We start from the raw sequence: 23346 nt of genomic DNA on the forward strand, positions 1-23346 counted from the left end.
TCCTACCATGGGAGTTAAACATGTAATTCTGTTCTGATATGATGTTTCAATTATGCTGTGCCAAGGAAATTTTGAATAAGAATATTTTTGAACTTTCGCTCTAATATTTTTGATAACATATTTTGACTCTGCATTCTGAAAAGAAAAAGTATTTTGTTTTGCATTCTGAACTCTGTAAATGCTCATATTTGCATACTAGTATATGTTTTCTGCTTACTGAGTTGTTGATAACTCACCCATATCTCCATAATATGTTTCAGATAATTTTGATGCAACAGCTGGAAGTCAGGAATATGGAGTACTTGCAAGTTTTGTTGATCATAGAAGACTAAGTGCCTTAGGGTACAAGGACTTTTGAAGAGTCTTTTGGTAGTGCTGATATTTTATGTGGTTTTGGTATTTTGAGTAATGGATATTCCTAGTCTCTGTGGAAAAGTTTATGTATATTAATGAGATACTTCTGATGTGCCCTTATGTATGAATATGTATATTTGTGTTGAACAAATAGGTTAATATGTTATGGAGACTCTGGTTTATTTTAAAAGTATTATTGGAGATGATTTTAAGTGACATGAGTTAACTCTCTGGACTCTCGGGGTCGGGGCGTTACACGTGTTGTGAACATGGTGACAACAACCAAGAACTAACCAAGGTTGAAAATAAAACGTCTACCATAATGCACGAGTTGCATAATAGGTTTAAGGATTTTAATGGGAACGAGAGTACTCTAGAATTGAAACCTTAAACCGTTAGAAATTGATAACAAACATTTTAAAAAAACAAATATAGGGCTAGGTCCTCGTAAATAAATTGGGTCTGTAGTCGAAATCCAAATTTACTTAACAAAACCCAAGTGAATTTTTCATCCATAAATAAAAAAAAATTCAAACGCGAGTTTTGTGTTGGGCCTGTGTTACATTTATTGTTAAATGTAAGATTTGAATCTTATCGTGTCAGGCCCCAGTTGGATAGTGAGATGGGATGAAATAGTTTTAAATAAAAGTTAAAAGTTAAATAAAATATTGTTAGAATATTATTTTTTAATATTATTATTATTTTAAAATTTGAAAAATTTATTATATTTTATGTGAAAATTTGAAAAAATTGTAATGATGAGGTAATATGAGATGAAACCGTTTCTATATCCAAACGAGGCTTAGCGTTCGGATAAAGATATTACATATAAAATCTAAGGGTTCGTTTGGACACTCGAAGTATCTTATAATTTTGTGAATAATAATAAAATAATTTGAGTTAAGGTGTTTTATGAGATTTTGAGATATGAGAGAGAAAAAATTAAACAAAAATATTATAAAATACTTTTTAGTAATATTTTGTTTTAAAATTTATAAAAATTTTATTTTTATTAATTTTTATATTTAGATAATGATTAAGTAATAATTAGATAAAAATTTAAAAATTTAAAAATATTTTACATTTAAGTGATGTTTGAAAATAAAATTTTAAAAAATTTTAAAAATTTTGAAGATTCTGTGTCCAAATTGTAATCTTATACTCACGCGCCTTCGTCCAGCGTCTACACACAACCTCACACGGACAGAAAGATGACATTTCCTACGTGCGAATCACACGCTTAAAAACCTGACACGTGCAGTGGCCCTCTCGTCCAGCACCTGCAAATGGGGGGGCAGTGTTACCAAAATCAGAGAGCTATACAGTACACTCTCTTCTGCTTCGATTTGATCTTCTCGACTTCCCCTCCTCCTCTCCCCCCTACCGACCCTAATCTTCCCTCTTTCTCGCTACCTCTTTCTTTTGTTTTCAATTTTTTTTTCTTTATCTTAATAGTTTTCGGGAAAATCTTGGAACGCTCTTTGGTTCGTTGGAAAATCTGTCAAAATCTGTTTAGTGTGTAAAAAAAAAAAAAAAAAAAAAAAAAAAAGCAATAGAGAAAAGAGGGTTTGATGGAAGAAGAAACTCTCGAGGAGTTACGGAATGGCAAGCGGCCTTGTTTCTTTCACGTTTACTCCTCCACTAGAAGCTCAGATCGACTGGTATTGTTCTTTTCCCCCTTTTTCCTCTCATTTTACACTGTATGTGCATCTATATCTGTATTATTCATATATAATCTGGTCTATCTCTTTTTTGTAACTCTTCCGACCCCTATTTTACTATTCTTTTTCATTGCGGAGATAACTCTTAGGGTTTCCAAAATTTTTACGTTAAATCTCAATGTGGGGGTAGCAATTGTAATTTGAGAAGAGTTTTTGTATGTTAGAGTCTACCGTTAGTTTACTGAGTATCAGTATCCAAATCCAAGTATGTTACGATTACCAATGAAGCCCACACGATAGTATTCTCAGAATACTCGCTACTCTTCGTTGCTTTATTATTACTTTTCACTTTATTTTTGCTATTATTTATTACTTTTCACTGCTATTCAATATTTTATTATTACTTTTTTATTACTTTTTCACTATTATTCACAACACTTCTCACTACCCAAACTTACCTGGGTGCTTATTTCTTCAAATATTGTATTCTGGTATTTTGCTAGAATTTCAACCAAGGGTCTTTGATGGAGCGGTCATCAGAGTCACTCTTATTTCCTCAAATATGTTTGTTTTTCATGCGGAACAAGTTTCCCAGATAGGCTATCCAGTCGAGCTAAAGGTCATTGCATGTCATTTACCCATAAGTTGCATGTATAAATACCTTAAATATGCTAAATTTGAGAACGTGTTTTCTGCATTTCGTTTTAGTCTGCCAAGGAATTGTTAGGTTGCCTAATATCTAGTTAGGATCATCATACACATATAGTGACTATCTGCTATCTGTTTTTTTTAATGGAATTTGTGTTGCATGGTTGGATGGTGACGATTCAAATCTGACACAGAAATTTCCAGTACGATTCATCAGACACATGAAAGGCAGAACATCTGGATTAGTGACATTAGTGGGTCCTAGCGGGAACACTTGGCATGTTGAGTTAATTCAGCAGAATGATGATTTATTCCTCCATCAAGGATGGTCAGCATTTGTGAGGGATCATTTCATAGAATGCGGTGATTTTTTGGTTTTCAGATATGATAGCGAGCTGCATTTCACAGTGGAGGTTTTTGATCAAAGTGCATGTGAGAAAGAAGCTGCATTTCAGTCTAAATGCAGTCAAGATTCTAGCAGCCTTAATAGAGGTATGGGACAGAAGAGAGAAAGAGAGGAAGCCACTTCCTCTTCGGAAAGAATTTTTGAAGGTGTGCCAAAGAAATTGAGGGGGAGCTATTCGCAACACTATCAAGAATCTGAACACAAGCACCAGGAGGGCAAGGTGGATATGTCTAATGGGGATGGGTGCCAGCATGAGCTGGTTGTTTTGGCTAAAACATGTCAAGAAACAATTTCCTCCAATAAAACGAAGCAAGGTGGTAGTCCAATGAAGAATTCTGATATGCCTTTTCAATCAAAAGCTGTCAAGGAAAAACGAGGTAAGGAAGCCAGCTGTTTATTTCTTAGGTTTTGAGGACAAGAACTTGACTACTGCAACAGAAAGGGCAGCGATTTACTAACCTGAGAATTCTGCTAACTTTTCCATGTTTCCTGTGTAAGCTGCTTGTAAAATAGAGCATGTGAAGAAATTATTTTGTTCTGAAATCAATGATAAGAATCAAGTTTGCTTAATATCCTGTATATTTGCAGCGAAGAAAAGTTTGCATACACCAAGTGATACTCAAATTTTAAGCATGTGGAAAAGAACTTAAAAATCATACATATGCAGAGATCCGACTGAAAAAAGAATAATGTTGTCTTGCAGTGTCGGATATTATTCAATTCAATACAAAGGCTTCCATCCAGAGTAGAACCAGTGAAGAAGATGATCTATACCTGCATGGTAGAGTTGGTTTGTCAATGTTGTCGGCACATGAAGTAGCTCAATCATTTACTTCCTCTTTCCCTTATTTCTTGAGAATCATGAAAAGCTTCAATGTTAGTGGTTCATACACTCTGGTGGGTTATTTCCTTCGTTTTGTTGTGTTTTTTTCTTCCATTTAGATTTTTCAAATGAATAATCTTTTTCAGATATGTTATGTCTTTCCCTCAAATTACTTCCATAATGTACCACATTGTTATCTGAGGTTGCATTTATTTTGGCTGAAAATATTTTGGGAAAGATGTTTCCACCTTTTCATGTTTGGTATGTGTGAAAATTAAAGTCAATGGAAAATGTTAGGTTGGTAAACAGGAAAATTAAGTCTCTACGACGTTACATGATTACCTCTCTCAAGATGTATAATCCTTTTTTCCGGCTGCTCTCTCCCTCTCTCCCCACAACAAATGCTACGACCAGGCTTGTTTACCACTATAGAGTAACCCTACCACCTCTGCTTCCTCTACAAGACACCCCACTCCACCAACACAACCCCTTGCCACCCCCACTGTTCTCTCCCCTCTCTCCCCATGCCCAAATCCTATGAACAGGCTTGTCAACCATTATAGAGCAACCCTACCACCTCCACTCCTTTGTTGGCGCTGCTGGTCCACCAATGCAACCACTTGCCACCGACCACAGCTTCAACTACACAATCCCTTGCCATGTGCCATCCTTTTGTCCTATCATAACCATCCCTTTTGCATGGAATCTAGCTTTGACTCTGGTTCCCTCTCCTCCATCTTGCACTCCAACTTATTAGACTTCATGTGCTCCATCAAGTCTATTCTCGCTTAGTCTCAATTCATTCCCTACATATTCAAGTCAACCTAAATTTCAGCCTAAGAAGATCTTGCCCCTATTGGGATTGGAGTTTCAAGAATTTATGTGAGAGTGTTGATTGTAGTGGTTTCCAACAATATTATGATGGTTGTAGAAATAGAAAATTGGTGGCACGGTGATTTTGGGTGGTGGTGTTGAGTAAATAATTTGCATATCAATCAAATTTGAATATCAATATTTTTTCTAACATTTTTTATTCTCCACCCATTTGTAGAAAACAATAATTTTCTCTGAGAATATTTTCGATTGAAAATGTTTCTTATTTTTATCATTTTACATTGAAACAGACTGCTTTCTTATTTTTTCTCAGATTTACATTGAAACAAACATCGTTTTCTTATTCTCCTTTTACAATGAAACAAACACAACCTAAAGTGCATTCTAACACCTTGTATCATTGGACAAAGGCCCATTATTTCTAATTTTCAGGATTTTGTAGTACTTTTCCCCTTTGTTTTTGGGGTGGCTTCATGTATACTTCCCATGTATGGGATATCATCCTTTCCCATCATAAATAAAATTCTATCTTACTCTTAAAAAAGGCACAGGCTAAAATGTTGTATTATGAAGCGATTTGAGTGAAGTTCTTTCATGGCCTGAATAATCTCTTTGTTTTCATCCGCATCTTGAGAACTCTACCATAACTCCAATATTTTGGCCCAACTGTGCTTGATTCATCCACCATCTGACTTCACAGAATAATGAAAAACAGATTAGTTGTTGCATGGTGCTGCTCTCCTGAGGGAATTCCAGCACTTGTCAGGTGAAGTCTTAAATCTGGCACAATGAAGAGCTAGCACCTTTAATCCCTGTTGTTATTACAATGACCTTTCCTGGTCAAATGTGGTTTTCTAAGTGGTTCACATTACTTCCCTTTTTTCTCTTGCTTATGCAACTTCTTCAGGCAGTTTCAGGTTGGGTAACTCTGGGTTTTGAAGGGTTTCATCCGCATTGCATGAATCTACCATGCTTATAACTTTTTACTTTATTTTTCTTGTGACCTAGTCTTTTTCATCGATTTGTGTTTACTAACTGGTTTCTGTCATGCAGAATATCCCGTATAAGTTTTCGATGGCACATCTTCCAAACAGCAAAACTAAAATTGTCCTTCAGAATTTAGAAGGAGAATGTTGGACTGTGAACTCTGTGCCCACTACAAGAGTAAATACAAGTCATACTCTATGCGGTGGATGGATGGCTTTTGTCCGTGGTAATGACATCAAGATTGGAGATATCTGCATTTTTGAACTGGTTCATGAGTGTGAGTTACTTGTGCATATCCTTGGGTTGGAAGGGAAGTGCTAGACTGCCAGAATGGAAAAGTAGTTTGTAGTAGGCCAAGTGCCGGACATAAAAATCTTAAAAGTTTGCCAAAGAAAACAAGAGGCAAATCTCCTAAAGCATCAAAGAGACACCATGAACAGACTTTCAGTGTTGATGTCAGGAAACAATGTAGCACCAAGAATTATACCAAAGTTCCAGTTTCCTCTCAGTCAAAATCTGCAAACAAAAAGTTGGGTAAGGATTCTAACTATATTTCTACAGTTAATAATTAAGATCAGTAAAAAAAAAAAAAAAAAAGATTGATGTCTTCACCAAAGATTTTGGCTTCCACATTCTCAGTCAATTATTTACATAGATGGGGCCATGGTTGCAATCTATTTATGGTCAAAGATTAAGTTTGAACTTCAAATTCGTCCAATTTCTTGCCCTATATTTTTAGACACATATTCACCTTGTATAAATGCAGTTCCTCATACAATATTGCCTGCAATCATATGCCAAACTATTGGGATGCTTTTCATCTTCATGATTCATTCGAAAGTCCTTCCTTTTTTTCTATTCTAAATCAATTTTTGAACTCAAATTGGAGACAGTTGTTCAGAGAAAAAAAGTCAAGGAAGATGAAATTAGCTCACAAAATAAAGGCAGCATGAGAATGATGTTAGCACTTGACGAAGAAAGAGTAGCTCGGTCTTTTTCTTCTTGTTTTCCCATCTTTGTGAGGATCATGAAGCAGTTTAACGTCAGTGGTTCATATACTTTGGTGAGTCTTTCAGATCCATGCTTGCACATTTCATATAGTTTTCTTTTGTTTTCCAAAAACTATTTCTGGCATCAATTTCTACTTCCAAATGAAAAATGATATTCAATGTCCTTTCATCATCTCTTAACATGACATCAAATAATTGAAACAAGTAAAAAATAGCAAATGGTTTAACAATCATTTGATACCACATCACGGGATGATGATAAATAGCATTACTCATTTCCCAATTGGTCAATTGTCTTGCAGAAAATTCCATACCAGTTTTCTACAGCGCATCTCCCCGACTGCAAGAGTGAGATTGTACTTCGTAATTTAAGAGGGAAATCTTGGACTGTGAACTCTGTCCCTGACTCTAAAGGGCGAATGGGGCATACATTTTGTGGAGGGTGGATGGCCTTTGTTCGTGGGAATGATGTTAAGATTGGAGATGTCTGCATCTTTGAACTTGTTGGCAAATGTGAAATGCTCGTGCATATATCCGGCAGTGGAAAAAAAGGGCTCGACCATCAAAGTGGCTCAGCTACTTCTAATGAATTAGCTGTTGTATCCTACACCAACAGTAAGCCTTCTCAATGACCCATGTAAAAAAAAATATCATCGACCTCTCTTATATGTTATTGACGTTATTTGCTATGAGCAACTCCTTTGTCTTTTGATTCATGCACGGGGGCCATTTTAGATTTAGTTTAGCCGTTTTTCATGCTTGAGCTTGCATTCCAGTTTAGTTCCTTTATCAACAAATCTTGCATGAACAAAAATCGATGCTTTTTTGTAATTGGAGCCAAACAAATATAAACCCTATTTTTTTACAATGAGAACGACTTAAATGTTCAAAAAGATAAAAAAAAAAAACAATGTTTTTAGATTATTTTCTTATTAATATAATTGGCACAAATGTGCATGTGTATGTGTATGTGTGTCAATGGGTATATATAAGTTGTGTGTGTGGTCTTACAGATAAAATTGTTTATTAGACATGAAATGTTAGTAATTCATTGTGATTTATAGACTTGAATTATTTATTACAAAATAAAAGGTCTTTTAATAATTTTTATAAGTTCATGTACATAGTTTACTTAAAAATAACTTAAAACAGCATAATTTTAATATTATTAAATAATTGAGTATTAACATTCATTTATGACATTGCAAAATTGAAAAACTTTTAGATAAATTCATTTAAAATTAATTTATTCGATTGTAATCTTGTAAACATTAATATTTATAAATGCATAATATATTGCTACCCACCCACAAGTAATATATATAAAATATAAAACATTCACCTAGAAATCTCATAAATATTAATAAAAAGTGTAATTTGGGTAATCTTTTCTTTAGAGCACTATCATTGGATTAGTTAAAAGTTAAATCCATTAAAGATTTAGCTATTAAACCATAAAATGTGATCACATTGAAATAGTTAAATTCTAAATAATTGTAATTTAGCTACAATCACTTCTAAAATTATTTTCAAATTTGAAAGGAACTATTCATTTATCAAATACATTTTATATTAATTATTTCTCTCTCTATTTTAAATGACAATTGAAAAAATATAATTAAAATATGATTATTAATTAATATATAATATTATGAATAGTAAAATATGATAAAATAAAATAAATTCATAATTAAAAAAATTAAAATATTTTTAAAATTATTAATTACTTATTATTATATAATGAATAAATAGATAATTTAATGTAGAGATTTGATATGAATAGTTAAAGTCAAATTCATCTTATATTATTTTATTATCATATAATAAAAAAATAACTATTTCAATATAGAGATTTATATGAATAGAATAATAAAGTACATTCATAAAAAATATATTAGAGTATAAAAAATATACTCTAAAAGGGACTGTTGGAGATTTTCAGCGATTTGTGTTTTCTGCGGTCAGGAACGAACCCAGTTCCTCTGTTAACCCATCTGTCATTGCACACTTGCACTGGACTCATTCAACTTGTCTTGTAATCCTCGCCTTGCTTATCTCTGTTTGAACTCTCTCTCTCTCTCTCTCTCTCTCTCGCGTGCCAGTACTTCTTCTAGTTCAGCGCATATTCAATTTGCTGCAAATATTATAGCATTCAACAGAATAAGAAGAAGAGGGTCTTCACTCCGCAAGTAACCAGGCGTCATTTTGCTCAGGAAAACATTGGCTTGCTTGATTTCTTCTCAGAGAAAAATGTAAAACTTTGTTGATTTCTTGGTGGGTCTGATTTCCTGTCAAAATCTAGAGTCTCTTAAATTAGCTATGATCCTAATTAGCCTCCGCCTCCGGAGCTGCTGCTTACCCGAAATGGCAGAAACATGTGAAGATTTGGAGTAAAATGGGCGGAGGGAGGACATTCATCGGACCCATTTCCAAACTATTCACTTCTCTCTCAGTTTCTCCGTAATGGTTAATGCTTTTCCTTTCTCTTTCTTTTTGAATGAATCTGTCACTATTAATGCAAGAAAAACTCAAAACGCAGCCGTTTGGCTCAGTATTTCAGAACCCTAATTATCATTTATAACCCCAACCCCTCCCCCCTTCTCTCTCTCTCTCTCTCTCTCTCTCTCTGTGCTCGCAAAAAGTGTATCCAGTTGCGAACTTGGCGTTAAGATGCCATGGGAGCCTCCGGTGGTCCGAGGCTTTCTGGAATGCAGAAGGAAGTACTGAGTCTATACAGAGGGTTTTTGCGAGTAGCTCGTTCAAAATCCGCCGAAGATCGACGCAAGATCGAATCCGTCGTTTCAGCTGAGTTTCGTCAGAATTCAAAGAAAGTAGATCGCAAAAGTTTTCTCTACATTGAGTACTTACTACGCCGAGGTAAGAAACAGCTCGATCAGCTCAAGAGTCCTGATACTGTTGGGTTGTCATCTTTGAACATCGGTGCATCCGAAACCAAAAATCCTAAGCCATGAAGGAAGAAGACATTTCTTTATTCAATGGCTATACTAATTTGCCAGCTGAAATTTGTTTTATTGTTGAATAATTGTTGAACAGAGAAGATACCTTCAATGGCAACATGTAATAAATAGATTAAATCTTGCCTATCATTGCAATCGAACATTTACCGCATGTAAGGACTCGTTTGTTTTCGGAGATGAGATGAGATTATACTTAAAAAATTGAATAAAATATTGTTAGAATATATTTTTTAATATTATTTTTATTTTGAAATTTGAAAAAGTTAAATTATTTATTTTATTTTGTATTGAAAGTTAAAAAAGTTGTAATGATTAAATGAAATTAAGTTATGTTGACAATTTCTGCTAACACATTCCTATGAAAATATTTGCAAAATTTTTCAGAAGCTCGATAACTTTTTTTTTTTTTAATTATGTCGGAGAACCTGTCCAAGGCAGGGCCTTCGGATCTATCCTTGTAGAGTAAACTTCAGTTTCGTGCATAGCATCTTCGGAAGTTTTCCTTTATAGAAGGTTGATTTTTTGTCAAGGAGTTAGTCCAAGTAGTGAAGGCTTTGGTTTTGGAGTATCACTCCCTTCAAGATTCTAATACTTTATTAGTGCAAACAATCATTTTAAGTCATGCCAAAACAACAAAAATGGATGTTATGGCCAAAGTTAACAAAGATAGATAAAATGAGACAGTTTGAGAAATGCATTTCAGCACTCAAAACTGTAGATGAAAATGTACACTTGGCTCAAAAACCGTCTGGATTTGGTAGGTGAGGAAAAACTCTAGTATTTTTCCCCAAGATTTTCTTTGCAAATGAGAATTTTCTTGGTGAAGGAAAACTCTAGTGTAGAAAGTAGTAGATAGTTTTTTCCCATGAGAATTGTGCGTTTCCACTTCGACAGCCATGAAGAGGGCGCCAAAGAGGAAACAGAAGGCGTAAAGGGATACAAAAAATTAAAATAGAAAGAAGAAAAGAATGGCTATCCAAGTTTAGTAGCCGCATTTGGCAAAGAGAATTCTGGCAAGCAAAAAGCGTATCAAGCGATTAGTATAGCAATTTTTTATTTTAGGTTACATTTGGATGTTAAGTTGAGTTGAGATAAATTAATTTTTTTTATGAATAGTAGTGAGTTGAGATGATAAAGTAAATTTTGTGAGGCCTACTTAAAATAAGTTTAGATATATTTAGATGTTAAAATGAGTTTAAATATATTTATAAGAATTTGAAAAAGATTATAGATCCTGTGTAAAGAGGTATTGAATTGAAAAAAATTATGAGTCTCATGTATAAAAAGATTTTGAGTTGAAAAAAATTTAGTGATTTGAGAGTTGGATGTTTAGATGTTATATTCAGTTTAAAATTAGATTGAACTGAGTTAATCTCAATATAGTCTAACAACCAAACGGAGCCTTAACAGACACAAACAAACACACAAGTTTTCTTTCTTGCTTTTCCTTCTTTTGCTGCTGCTCTTCTTCTAATCCAAATGTACAAAAAGAATATCACAGCAGCAAGGAGAGAAAAAATGTCTCTTTCCCATATGGCCATATGATCAAAACATGCCATCCATACTTTTAGGTATCTCCTTATATGACATGTACCGATCATTTGATGTCACATGATGAAAGAATAATGACAAGGAATAATCATTTCAGTATAAAGCCACCCTACTTACCTCAATATATATATATATATATATATATATATATATATATATTTTCCATTCAAAATCTTGTTATACTCTATCCGAACAGATTAAAAGAGTCTAAAGAGAACAATCGATCGTACAAATTCCTAGAGGCCACATTCAAGATGATGTGAAATTAAAATAATAAAGCAAAGCGCGTCAAGAAAATTTAAGCTGTCTTTTTTAGGGCTTTGCTTGTCGTATAGTCAGTCTACGGTACCGGAGTAATGAAGGCAACCTTAGGAAGAGGGTCTCTGGCATGCAGCAAAGAGCTGCCAACTAATAAAAGCCATCACTAGTGAGGTGAACAGTTCAAAGCCTACCACCTCTGGAATGTGCCAGCCTAAACTTCTCCTCAGATAGCTGAAAAAAATGGAAATAGAAAACATCATGATCTACCATAAACAGGAGCCATACTTATAAGTAGTTGGTTACTAAAAAATCGGGATTATTACTATTTTTTCTGCAAGTAATCTGGAATTTTACTCAAAAACTGCATAAGGCGTAGTTGGAAGACACAGCAAGTAGGCAAGAGGGTCACTAAATAGAAGTCAAAAAGAAGATAATTATATTAATTAGCAAACAGGTTCCATCCAAGTACACACCGTATATAGAATAGATACCACTTCCTTGCATGTGATATATCTTGGCCTTCCCACGGGGAGTTCACTTTAAGGCCAAATTCATTTGGGAAGGAATTCTTGAGTAAGATGAAACGATCTCAAGGTGGCATGATAACTTTGATAAATGATCAACTATTTCAAATTTGCCAACTTTATGTATTTGGTTCCCCTTCCAGTTGGTATAATCAACCACATTAAGTTGGGCCATGGTTGCTCCCTAAAAACAGATGGAAGTGTGGTATACAGGAGGTATACAGGAATTATCCCTTTTAACAGGGTTTTGCTGGGGAAGTGGTATGGAATTATGCCAACGAGAGAGATAAAGGGTGTGTTTGGTTAATTAAATTTCGAGAATGTTAGAGAACTTTTTGAAAAATTTTGAGGTGTTTTTTATTGGGTTTTGTGAAGGTAAATATATTTTGTATTCAGATTTGTGAAAGTAGATGGATAGAGTTGAAAATTTGTTTGAATATACTTTTTTATGCTATTTTTGTTTCGGCTTTTGTAAAAGTTACATTGAATTTTGTGTTTTTTTAATTTTTGACTGAAATCTAGGCAAATGATTGGATGCAAAGTTGAGATAGAAAAAACACTTTTGAGATTGAAAGATGTTTGGATCGAAGTTGAATTTAAAAAGAACTAAAAAAAGAATTTGGAAATTTGAGGAAACCAAAGAAAGCCAAAGCCTTTGGAGGAAATCAGTTCACTGAGTGTTGACTCCCCATGGAAGTTCTCATTTTCTATAGATGAATATTGGAGTACTGCTCCCTTGAGAGTGGTATTCCTTGTTTGGGTGGAAGCATTAGGAAAAATTGTCACGTGGGAAAATCTGAGAAGGTGACAGGTTATACTGGATCATCTATTACTTCATTGACGTGTAGGAAGTGCTTTATGGCAACCTATCTTTAGCCTCTTTAGTTGAAGCTGGGTGCTGCCGCAAAAAAAAAAAGAGTTTATAATTGAATCGGACTAAAGCTAAGGTCTTAAAATTAAATTGTGCTAAAAACACAAGGGGTTTTGTCCTTATATCCCTGGTAATTATGCAAAATACATACGAACTATTAAATGAAGCAGTTGTGAGAAGCAAACCTTGTGATAGATGGCATTGTTGCCACAATTCCTGCACATGCATATATTATTGGAATCAGAGTCCTGGGTTTGTTTTTCCGGAGCCACATCAAAGAACCCAATGCAGCTAGGGATATACTCAATACCTAATTCAGAAAAAGAAGTTAAATATCAATAGAAGACGGAAGAAGTAATGAGCTACATACAAGAATTAAGTCAACATGCATATTACAAATTAAAAATATGACAGCCAAGTTTCCACATCAATGAGGTGATCTATATATAATCTTCTTGTATCTGATCAATATAAGATCATTACATGAATCTTTGGCTTTCAACATATCATTTGTCCCAAATCACTAACCTAGAGCAAAGGACATTGTCAAAAGCTGCAGCCACAAGCACACACTAGAAACAAGAAGAAATAAATATACCAGATTCGCATTTGCTTCAATGCCTTGCAAAATGTAGTCCCATGTGAATTCTAGTCCTCTAGCGCCCACCCAAAGAGGTGCCAATCTATGAAGAACAGAATCAGCAAAAGCCCAACCTACCAACAGGTGAAAATTTGTCAAAGACCTAACGTTAACATATATGCAGTTAGAGAAAAGAATACTCAAAGATTACAAGTGCTCGAAAGTTGATCTAGACCACTGATTTCTAAAACATAGTATTTTAATCTATTACTAACCAAGTCCAACAGCTTGGAATTTATGATTCTGAGAAATGTTTCTGTGAGTCAACTGAGTCAAGGCAAAGTAAAGCCCAGCAACATCTATAAAACCAATTAGAGCTTTCAGCAGTTCCTGAAAACGAAAGGTGTCTGTTATTAAACTTAATACCTTATATATATCTTCAATAGAAAAAAAAAAAAAATTGTTCTGATGCAGATATCAAAACATTATGCTGGAGCTTAATGTCACTCTCACTTGTCCAAAGGACAATCAAGATCTGTAAGCGCCTTGGATTGGAAAGAAATAAAAAGTGCATTCCTTCCATGTAAAATATACAGAAAATGAAAGTTGTTTAGTTGAAATATTAGATCTTTATGCCTATAGCAAAGTCTGTAAGCCTTGGATTCTTTATCTAATACCTTAGTATTCCCTCAAGCCATTCTCTGTATATCAATGCAAGCAATTTTAAGTCAAAAGAAAAACATACCTGATATGGATCAAAGCTATCATTCTCTGATACCTTTAGGAAGGTCGCCAGGCAAACAAGCTGTGAAAATATCCGCCCCCCCAACCACCACCAAAAACAGAAAGAAAGTGGGTAAAAGCATTAGCACAAGACAACTCTGATCAGGGGGGAAAATTCATAGGGGAGAAAAAGCAAGCATAAGGTAGAAGCATGGATGTAACTTGAAGACATGTAATCTGAGACAGAGTTGCGTTTATAACAATGTTGACAAACCTTTACTAAAGCTGTTCCGAGATAGACAAGAGCTGCTTTAACAGAGGTACCTAGTGTATCATACTCGGATCTGCATAGGCATTCTTGTTACAGCAGAACCAATTTAATATTGATACGGCAGATAAATCACCCAAGAATACCTCTCTCTCTCTCTCTCTCTCTCTCCAACAAATTGATTTAGTACAAAAAAGTTTCACCACTCACTTCCATATTCACCCAAAATAATTCACCTGATTAATTCTTTATATCTAATTACTACATAACTATGAAAAGACTAGAATTGCCAGGTTCAATTAAGTGCAATAACATAAGAACTGTTTACTGTGTTCTAATTACAATAGAAGTTTCTAAAACTTGAACACGAAGTCCAAATGAACTTTCTAGTGTAATAACCGCGAAATTAGAATGTACGTTCTGTTGAGATTGTTAAAAAATTTGAACAAGAAAAATAAAAATAAAAAATATTCTCCGCAGCCAACGAAACAACCAGCGACGCTGCCTCATAATCAGATCGTGATCCTAAGTAAGTTAGTGTTTCCAATTTAAAACATAGTAAATACCAAATAAGAGACATGGAATTGAGCTTCGGCAAATGAAATTATCGGTAAGACATAACATAGAGAATGAACAAAAGAAATTGAAGGAAAGCGCAACTCACAAGGGCGTCGCGGAGTAGTACACAGCGTGGGGGCCGAATGTGAGAATTGCGCAATTGAAGAAATGGAACAACGTCATCCTCTCTTCTCTCTTCTCTATCTTTCTCCCTCTCTCTCCCTCTTTCTTAGAAGCCCAGCGAGATCAACGAGGAGGAACAAATAAATCCAAACAAGAGGTCTGGAGCACAGAGAGATGGAAGCATGGAGCGGAGCGGAGCAGAGCAGGACAGATTAGTTTGAATGAAATGAACCTTAGTACTGAAGGAAATAACGAAACTACCACCACGTTTCTGTGGTAAGTGAGATTGGGCTATATATCCGCTGTGCTGTGTTTGTTGATTAAATTATCTCAATTTATAACGATCGAAATTCATTACTTTTTTAACTTTTTATAAAATAAATTAGACTCATTTTAATTTATTTCATTTATTTAAACATATATTTTAACATATTTACATTTAAATACATCTTAATAAAAATTATAAAATATTATCATTCATAAATCAACTAAGATTATTTGAGATCATCTCAATATCCAAATGCAGCTTTATTGTTATTAGACCCAATAATAAATAAAATAATTTTACTTATCATCTCACACACCACACACCACACACCATATCTATTTTATTTTATTTTTCATTTTTTCTATAACAAGTATGTGATATATAAATAATAAGTAAAATAATTTAATTAGTTTAACAAGAATAAAATAAAATAATAATAAAAAATAATTTTAAAATATATAAAATATATAGTGTAAAATGATAAATAGTCGCTCTCAAATAAAATAAATCTCTTTTTGGGTCTTTGGGGTTTTGTCCAAGCCCGGTGTGAGCAAAATTCTATAACAGGCTTGGGGTTTTAGTTTAGAAATTTGAAAAGCATTGGTCGGCTCGACCCAATAGAAACCGGGAAAAAATTACTTTACCCACTAATTTTTGTCGTTCTATTTGACTATTCGGAAAAAATTTTTTTTTTTAATTTTTAATTTTTATTTAGTGATTAAGAAAATAATTTAAAATATATTGATGTATTTTGTTATATTTTTTAAAAAATATTAAGAAAATATAAATAGAAAATAAAAAAAATATTGCAAAAAAAAAAAAAATAGTGAGCGCGCCCGACTCTAGAAACCGGGACCCAAGTGTGTCCAGCTATATTGTCGGTGAAATACTGAAAATATACACCAGTTTCATCCCCTGATATTATAGAGTTATGTTTGGATATTGAACTAAGTTGATTTAAGTTGAGTTGAGTTGAGATGATAAAATATTGTTAAAATATTATTTTTTAATATTATTATTATTTTAAAATTTAAAAAAATTGAATTGTTTATTATATTTTATGTTAAAATTTAAAAAAATTATAATGATGAGTTGAGATGAATTGAGGTTCAAACGAAGCCTAGACTCGAATACATGAACTCAAATTTAGACAATAAAAGAGAGAAATTTAGCCATTCTTTCCGTTGTTCAATTTCTATTTTAAAAATTTTTAAAAACAAAATGCAAACCAATCCAGCAACGGCAAAAAAAAAAAAAAAAAAAAAAAAAAGAAAAAAAAAAGAAGAAAAAACCCACAAAGCCCTCAGCTTTTATACATCCACGAGACGGTGGGAAGACAATAGATTTAGCCGTTAGTTTCTTTCCATTGTCCAATTTGAATAGAGAGAGACTTCCGGTGAAATTCCTAGTTAATCCTCACTTGTGTCGGTATGATCTTTGCCCTCCATTTTGCTCAATCGGTGTACCTCTGTTGCAAAAAATTGCCTCTCGATTAATTGTTTTCAATGCTAGCGGTGATTTCTAATCTAAGCCGAGGTCGTGAGAATCAGACGTGTTCGGGCACGAAATCATTTGTCTGCTCGAATTAAAGATTGATGGTATGTACGTCTTTTTATCTCCTCCATTTTGTCTGCTCGGGGTTAAAGATTTGCGATATGCTTGCCCCTTTCTCTTCTCCCTTTTGGATTGATGTGCATATGCTTCTTGTTCTTTTGTTAGCTAGGTTTTTCTTGTCTGGTTCTTCCTCTTATTAGCTTGAAAACTTACTAACTTGAGTATTCCTCACATCATTCCGTTGGGTCTACACTATTTTTAATGTTTCTTTGCCTCACAGGTCCTCAGCTATCCTGCAGTGAGAAGTACCTCAAAGATTTCTCACGACAAGGCAGACCTACTACGATCGTGGTTCTGCAAGGCCTCTGCGGGTCATATGTAAGTGAAGGTGATAGGGGGGAAATATTAACGATTTGCAACATATCTTTAGTTTTGTGTTTTTTTTTTTCTCTATATCTTCAAATCAATTCGTATCTGAAACGAATGCAGTCATTGTTTTACTCGTTCTTTTCCCCAATCTTTCTAGTGAAAATTGATTCATATATGTTTATAATTCTCCACGGGGGTATTTTGATTTTGTAGTTTTATTGCAAATCCACTTCTAATACTTTTCTAGTTTGGCTCATCCTCTTGGCTAGGAATATTCAGACTATCCGCACCCTTCAATGAGAACGGATTCTGTATGGACTATTTTGAAACTTTCTTTGTGATCCTACCAGGTACTCATCATCTCCATTCTTATCTCTTTCTTTTTCTATCTTTGTTTTAAGACTACATATTTCCTTAACACCCACTATCGGTCGACACCTTGAGTCCCAAAACAGATCCCATCGTCTTCACTTCCTTCAACCGAAAGTCCATGGCTCTTCCTCTCTTGTTTTCCTCTTCTTTTTCCCATCATGTAGCAGCTGAAATGGACAATAGCAGTTGAAGCAAGGGATGTCAGTAGAAATTCAAGTAATAAGCAAGAGTAGCAGCCTGCACAATACATAAGCCATGTTTAGCTTTTCCTTGAATATCGGCCGCTGTCCAGAATTTATATTGTGAGTTTCACCTACCTTTCCTCACATATTTCTTCTATATCTTGTGTATTTGAGTGGATAATCATAAGGAAGGAAAGTAGGATCTGTAAATAGGATTAAACCCACCTGTTAGAGCTCAAAGTGCATCAGAAAATCTGTGATGTTTTCTATTTGTGCTGCAGCAGTTTCCCCTTCATTTTTAGCTTATATATTCACTCTACAAGGCTGGAACTTTGGCTTAAATTTCATTTGTAAGAAGACTAAGTTCAGTTTAGTTTAAAACTCCATTTTTCCCTCTCTTAGTTCCGTTCAGCACCTAAAAAGATTGCAGCAACACACTTCCAAGTTCTGAAATTTTCTGCAACAAATTCTGTCATGGTGTCTTCTAACCTCATCTGTCCTTACATTTTCCCCTAATACTTGTTTAGTTGGGTGTGTAACCAAGTGGAGGGAAGGTAGAAACATGCATAATTCGTGCAATCTACTGCTTGAAGAGGTGAGATGATTTTCTGCCTTGTTTTGTTCCAAGCTGTACAGTTTCTACAAAAAAGTTCTGCTAAGTTTTAACTATACTTCTTCCTCTATTTGAATCACTTTTCAATTATGTTTAGGCCTCCATTTTTATGTGTTAAACTAGTAGAGATCAGTATGTATTTTTTTACCTTCTACTCAAGCTAATAACTAAAGTAAACAACCAAGGATTTCATTCAAACTAGTAAGTTTTCTCTTAGAATTTTCTGGTTTATCAAGAACTATCTCTTGCTGTTTTTATGCTATGTTTACACATAAATCATGCTTATTCCCAATTTTTTCTTCAACGCTAGTTCATTGCTTGTGTAGTTGGGATGATAGTTGAAGGATGGGGGTTTTGCAACAGGTATATAACTAACTTGTTGGCTGTACAAGCTAGTGCAGAAAATTCAGAAACTTTAGCTCTGATTCCTCTTAAGTTCTAGCCCCTTAGTTTGCCTTTATCTCATCTCTTTAACTCAAGCTCAGTACGTTACATTAGGAGTACCAAATGATCTTAAAATTTCAGACCAAAACCAGATGTAAGTAGCTGGAACCGAGGGAACAGCAACACACAGCTACTCTCTCTTCTTTTATTGTTCAGCTCTCATCCTCTCCACCATTCCCTTGTTTTAGGCCATGTCAAGAGGTGGAAAGACGTTCATAGAAACCACGAAAACAATAGTGAAGTGTATAGAAAAAGGAGGAAGCTCGAAGGTTAGAGAAACAACTCAAAGTGAAAAAAAAAACTGTCATCTATCTTACTATGTTTCTGGTTTGATCTAATTGCTGCAAATCAGTCCCACTTTTACCTGTCCAAATTCTCCTCTCAAGCCATAATTGGCCACATCATTCAAGACCCCTTGTATAAGAATTAATCTTTAGAAGTTTCAAATAGCAGCTGCATCATAGCACATCTGAAACAACCCAACAATTCTACAGCTATTACAGCAGCAATTTGCAGCCCCTAGTCTCTCGAGTTTCTCTTCAACTTTACTTCTTCTTTCTTTCTAGCATCTATAACTGTATTAAATTCCTGTAGCTCAACAACACTATAAACAAGCGCATAGTAGTGGCAGGAACAGAAAATAGCAACCTAAACAACAGCAAAACAGAAAAAGCAGCAGTGCTGCAATTTCTCAACTTTCTCCAATTTCCAGTTGCACTCTTCTACTATTATTTTGGTTCTTTTACGCCTAGTACTTAAAGTACTTATTTTCCTTACCTTCCCTTCATTTCCTTTAGTCTATTTGCACTATAGCATTACTAAGTGATGAAAAAAACCAAAACTTAGTGGCCATGACAACAAATAACATCCAAGTAGTGCAGCAACAACTGCAACAGAGCAGCAGCAGCTGTTTATCCAGCCCTTCACCACTCAATTTCCCTTCCATCAAACAATAGTTAGATGCTCCACCCATGTTACTTTGTAAATGCACCATTTAGCTACCATATAAGCTTTAAGTAGGCATAGAACCAGCCCAATTTGTAGGTGGCAGCAACATCTTCCAACCTTGGTTTCTTGAAGTTCCTTTCAATTTCTACTTCATGATCTCTCCTAGCCCTTCACCTTTCATATTTCACTTCCGTAAGCCTAATTGACCACACCCTTAAAGGTTCCTTATAGTAGCATTAACCAGCCTCAACAAAAGTGTTCAACCGCAGGCCTACTCTCCATTGCATGGTTGGCCACAAAGTGTTGGGTTTTACCCTTACTGATTTGCTCGGCTTTTCATATGTTCATGATCTCATTGATGATCTGTCTCGTTACATCCTCATCTTCATATCATCATCATCGTCATCATTAGTTTTGTGATCATTCTCATTAGTTTCATCATTGATATTATTATTGATATTTGTTGTTGTATACTATTATTCTCCTTAATTTATTTTTAATATTTGAAAGAGATTTTGTGATTACAGGTTGTTAAGAGATGAAGTTATCTCAAAGTTATAAAATTACAGGTTTGATATATACCATTTATTGCTTTTATCCAATAGATGTGTATTTTTATAAAAATAAGATACATGTTGTAAAAATATTTGTATTGTTTTTCGCATTCTCTATTACTACCAGTGTTGGTGGTTTACCTTGCAAATATCACATATACATAAACTATGTTGTCTTTATTTGTGATTTGAGATTTAGGCTAAATAGTTAAAGAGAAATAGGCACTAAGGCTTTTTACTATAACTTTGCAAAGCATCCACTCTTCACTAGAGTTGTTACATGCACTTGCCATTGCATGGATGGGGAGAGGGGTGGTGGGGGGCTTAACTCTATGGTTGGGTGCCCCCATCTGGGAACCAGGGAATAGATTGGTGCCATCATCGTCAGACCACCCTGTTCAACCCCGCATTTTTTACAAAAAAAAGTCCAATGAAAATCCAAACAAAAACCAACAAATTTACATATCAAAACAAAAAAATTTACAGATAAAAAAATGTCACAAATCCAAAAAAAAAAAAAAAACTCACAAAATTACAGATAAAATGAAACAAATAAATGAAACCAAGTAATAAATGTGCACAGATCCACATGCCATGGTCTCTGGGCACAGATCTTTATAGCCCATGGTCGTCATAGTGGATTATTAAACTTGCAGACCCGTTACTCATAGTCACAGTTGGTCTCTAACATACAGACCCATGACGAAAATTGTGGTATTGAGTCGTAGAGATCCATGACCAAACTGTGGTCTTACTGTGTCATACACTGCGGCTTGGCCATGAGTACCCCCACGATAATAGAGAATTGAGAAGCTAGTTTAAAAGAGGTGGAGAAGAAGAGAAATATGGAGGAGAAGAAAAAAATAGTGAGATGGTGGCCATTAAGGCGTGAAAGTCTGAAAGGAATGAGGAAAAGAGAAGGGGGAGGGGGAGAAGAAGAAGGGGAGGGGGATGGCTGTTGGAAAGGAGAGAAATGACAGTAGAGAGATTGAGTGAGAGAAAAAGTGGTATTTATAGTTAGGATTTTGTGTTTTTAATATATATGATATTATGATTTATATTTATATTTATATATATTAAAGGCTGGGTGGGCCGAACGCCCAACCTGACACCCTTTCCCTGGACTTTCAACAGGCGAATTAAAGCTCGTCTATCTGTGGAGTGTAGGCAGGGTAGCAGTCCTACTCTCCATCGCATAGTAGACCAAGGTGTTGAGTTTTATCCTTAACGATTTGTGCAACTTAGCTAATTGTCTTTTCTTGTCATTTATCATCTCATCATCTTTTCATATCATTTATGATTACCTCATCTTTTCATGTATTCATGAACTCATTACATCATCTTCATAACCATCACGATTCATCTCATTGGATCACCATACTCATCATTTATCATCTCATCATCTTTTCATATAATTTATTATTACATCATCTTTTCATGTATTCATGATCTCATTACATCATCTTCATAATCATCATGATTCATCTCATTACATCACCATACTCATCATTTATCATCTCATCATCTTTTCATACCATCATGATCTCTTCACATCTACATCTTCATGACTGTCACAATCCATCTCGTTACATCCTCATCTTCATATCATCATGAACTCATTGCATCATCATTGCATCATCTTTTCATATAATCATCATTGCTAGTTTTGAGCTCATCCTTATTAGTTTCATTATTGTTATAATTATTGATATATGTTATTGTATACTTTTATTTTCCTTAATTTATTTTAAATATTTGTAAGAGATTTTGTGAGGACAGGTTATTAAGAGATGAAGTTATTTCGAAATTATAAAATTACAGGTTTGATATATACCATTTATTGCTTTTATTCAAATTGATGTTTATTTTTATAAAAATAAGATAAGTGTTATAAAAATATTTGTATTGTTTTTTGCATTCTCTATTACTACCATTGCTGGTGGTTTACATTGGAAACATTATATATATATATATATATATATATATATATATATATTTATATTATGTTGTCTCTTATTTGGGATTTGAGAGATAGGCTAAATAATTAAAGAGAAATAGGCATAGAGGCTTTTACTATCATTTTGCTAAGCATCCACTCTTCACTAGAGTTGTTACATGCACCTGCCCTTGCATGGACGTGGAGATGGGGGGTGGGAGGCTTAACTCTGTGGGTGGGTGCCTCCGTCTGGAAACTAGGGGGCATATTGGTGCCATCATCTTTGGATCACCCCATTCAACACCACATGTTTTACTAAAAGAAGTGCAATAAAAATCAAAACAAAAACCAACAAACTCACAGATCAAAACCAAAAAACTTACAGATGAGAAAAATATCACAAATCTAACAAAAAATAAAAACAAACTCACAAAATTACATATAAAATGAAACAAATAAGCCAAACCAAGTAATAAACATGCACAGACCCACATGCTGTGGTTTCTGGTCACAGATCTTTATAGCCCATGGTCGTCATAATGGATTGTTAAACTTGCAGACCCATCACTCATAGTCACAGTGAGTCTCTAACATACAGACCCACGACGAAAATCGTTGTATTGTGTCGTAGAGATCCACGGCCAAACTTTGGTCTTACCTTCATACATTGCGGCTTGACCATGAGTACCCACAATAATGGAGAGAATTGAGAAGCTCATTTAAAGGAGGTGGAGAAGAAGGGAAATATGGAGGAGAAGAAAAAAGAGAGAAGAGGGGATGGTGGCCATTGAGGTGTGAAAGTTTGAAATGAATGACGAAAAGAGAAGGGGGAGGGGGAGAAGAGGAAGGCGGAGGGGGATGGCTACTGGAAAGGAGAGAAATGATAGTACAGAGACTGAGGGAGAGAAAAAGTGGTATTTATAGTTTGGGTTTTATGTTTTTAATA

The 23346-nt window shown here is 34.5% G+C and overlaps 3 protein-coding genes and 1 long non-coding RNA gene across 5 annotated transcripts; 3 read left to right on the forward strand and 1 right to left on the reverse strand.

Annotated features, from left to right (window-relative positions):
* Positions 1-1625: 1625 nt before the first annotated feature.
* Positions 1626-7552, forward strand: LOC121242919 (B3 domain-containing protein Os01g0723500-like). Its single transcript, XM_041140925.1, is given in 7 exon segments — positions 1626-2015; positions 2858-3446; positions 3773-3966; positions 5780-6011; positions 6014-6247; positions 6607-6776; positions 7026-7552. Coding segments are annotated over 7 exon segments (1839 nt in total). The 5' UTR covers positions 1626-1925; the 3' UTR covers positions 7356-7552.
* Positions 7553-9250: 1698 nt separating this feature from the next.
* Positions 9251-9838, forward strand: LOC121243632 (succinate dehydrogenase assembly factor 1, mitochondrial-like). The gene has a single exon (XM_041141753.1). The coding sequence runs from the start codon at positions 9399-9401 to the stop codon at positions 9693-9695; it is 297 nt and encodes a 98-aa protein (XP_040997687.1). The 5' UTR covers positions 9251-9398; the 3' UTR covers positions 9696-9838.
* Positions 9839-11410: 1572 nt separating this feature from the next.
* LOC121243469 (transmembrane protein 147-like) lies at positions 11411-15403 on the reverse strand. Its single transcript, XM_041141583.1, has 7 exons — positions 15144-15403; positions 14486-14555; positions 14234-14293; positions 13764-13878; positions 13507-13622; positions 13094-13218; positions 11411-11744 (listed from the first exon to the last, which is right to left on the reverse strand). The coding sequence occupies exons 1-7, from the start codon at positions 15218-15220 to the stop codon at positions 11621-11623; spliced, it is 687 nt and encodes a 228-aa protein (XP_040997517.1). The 5' UTR covers positions 15221-15403; the 3' UTR covers positions 11411-11620.
* A 1302-nt stretch (positions 15404-16705) lies between these two features.
* Positions 16706-20591, forward strand: LOC121241938. 2 transcript variants are annotated; one of them, XR_005935848.1, is made up of 6 exons: positions 16706-17026; positions 17263-17360; positions 17621-17701; positions 17807-18025; positions 18433-18500; positions 20438-20591. It is a non-coding gene; the product is annotated as an uncharacterized LOC121241938 (long non-coding RNA). The 2 variants fall into 2 exon arrangements; XR_005935849.1 differs by lacking the exon at positions 20438-20591 and having other exon boundaries at positions 18433-18563.
* The last annotated feature ends 2755 nt before the right edge of the window (positions 20592-23346 follow it).

This window comes from Juglans microcarpa x Juglans regia, chromosome 8D, assembly GCF_004785595.1.
Source record: "Juglans microcarpa x Juglans regia isolate MS1-56 chromosome 8D, Jm3101_v1.0, whole genome shotgun sequence".
Lineage (NCBI taxonomy): Eukaryota > Viridiplantae > Streptophyta > Magnoliopsida > Fagales > Juglandaceae > Juglans > Juglans microcarpa x Juglans regia.

What these genes read in the sequence shown, in the direction of transcription:
- LOC121243469 (XM_041141583.1), bottom strand. Translation starts at nt 15,220, where the DNA reads ATGACGTTGTTCCATTTCTTCAATTGCGCAATTCTCACATTCGGCCCC. An exon ending in ATTCCAAGCTGTTGGACTTG is followed by an intron (nt 13,623 to 13,763) that starts GTTAGTAATAGA and finishes ACCTGTTGGTAG; the next exon opens with GTTGGGCTTTTGCTGATTCT. An exon ending in ACAATGCCATCTATCACAAG is followed by an intron (nt 11,745 to 13,093) that starts GTTTGCTTCTCA and finishes CATTTTTTTCAG; the next exon opens with CTATCTGAGGAGAAGTTTAG.
- LOC121243632 (XM_041141753.1), top strand. Translation starts at nt 9,399, where the DNA reads ATGGGAGCCTCCGGTGGTCCGAGGCTTTCTGGAATGCAGAAGGAAGTA.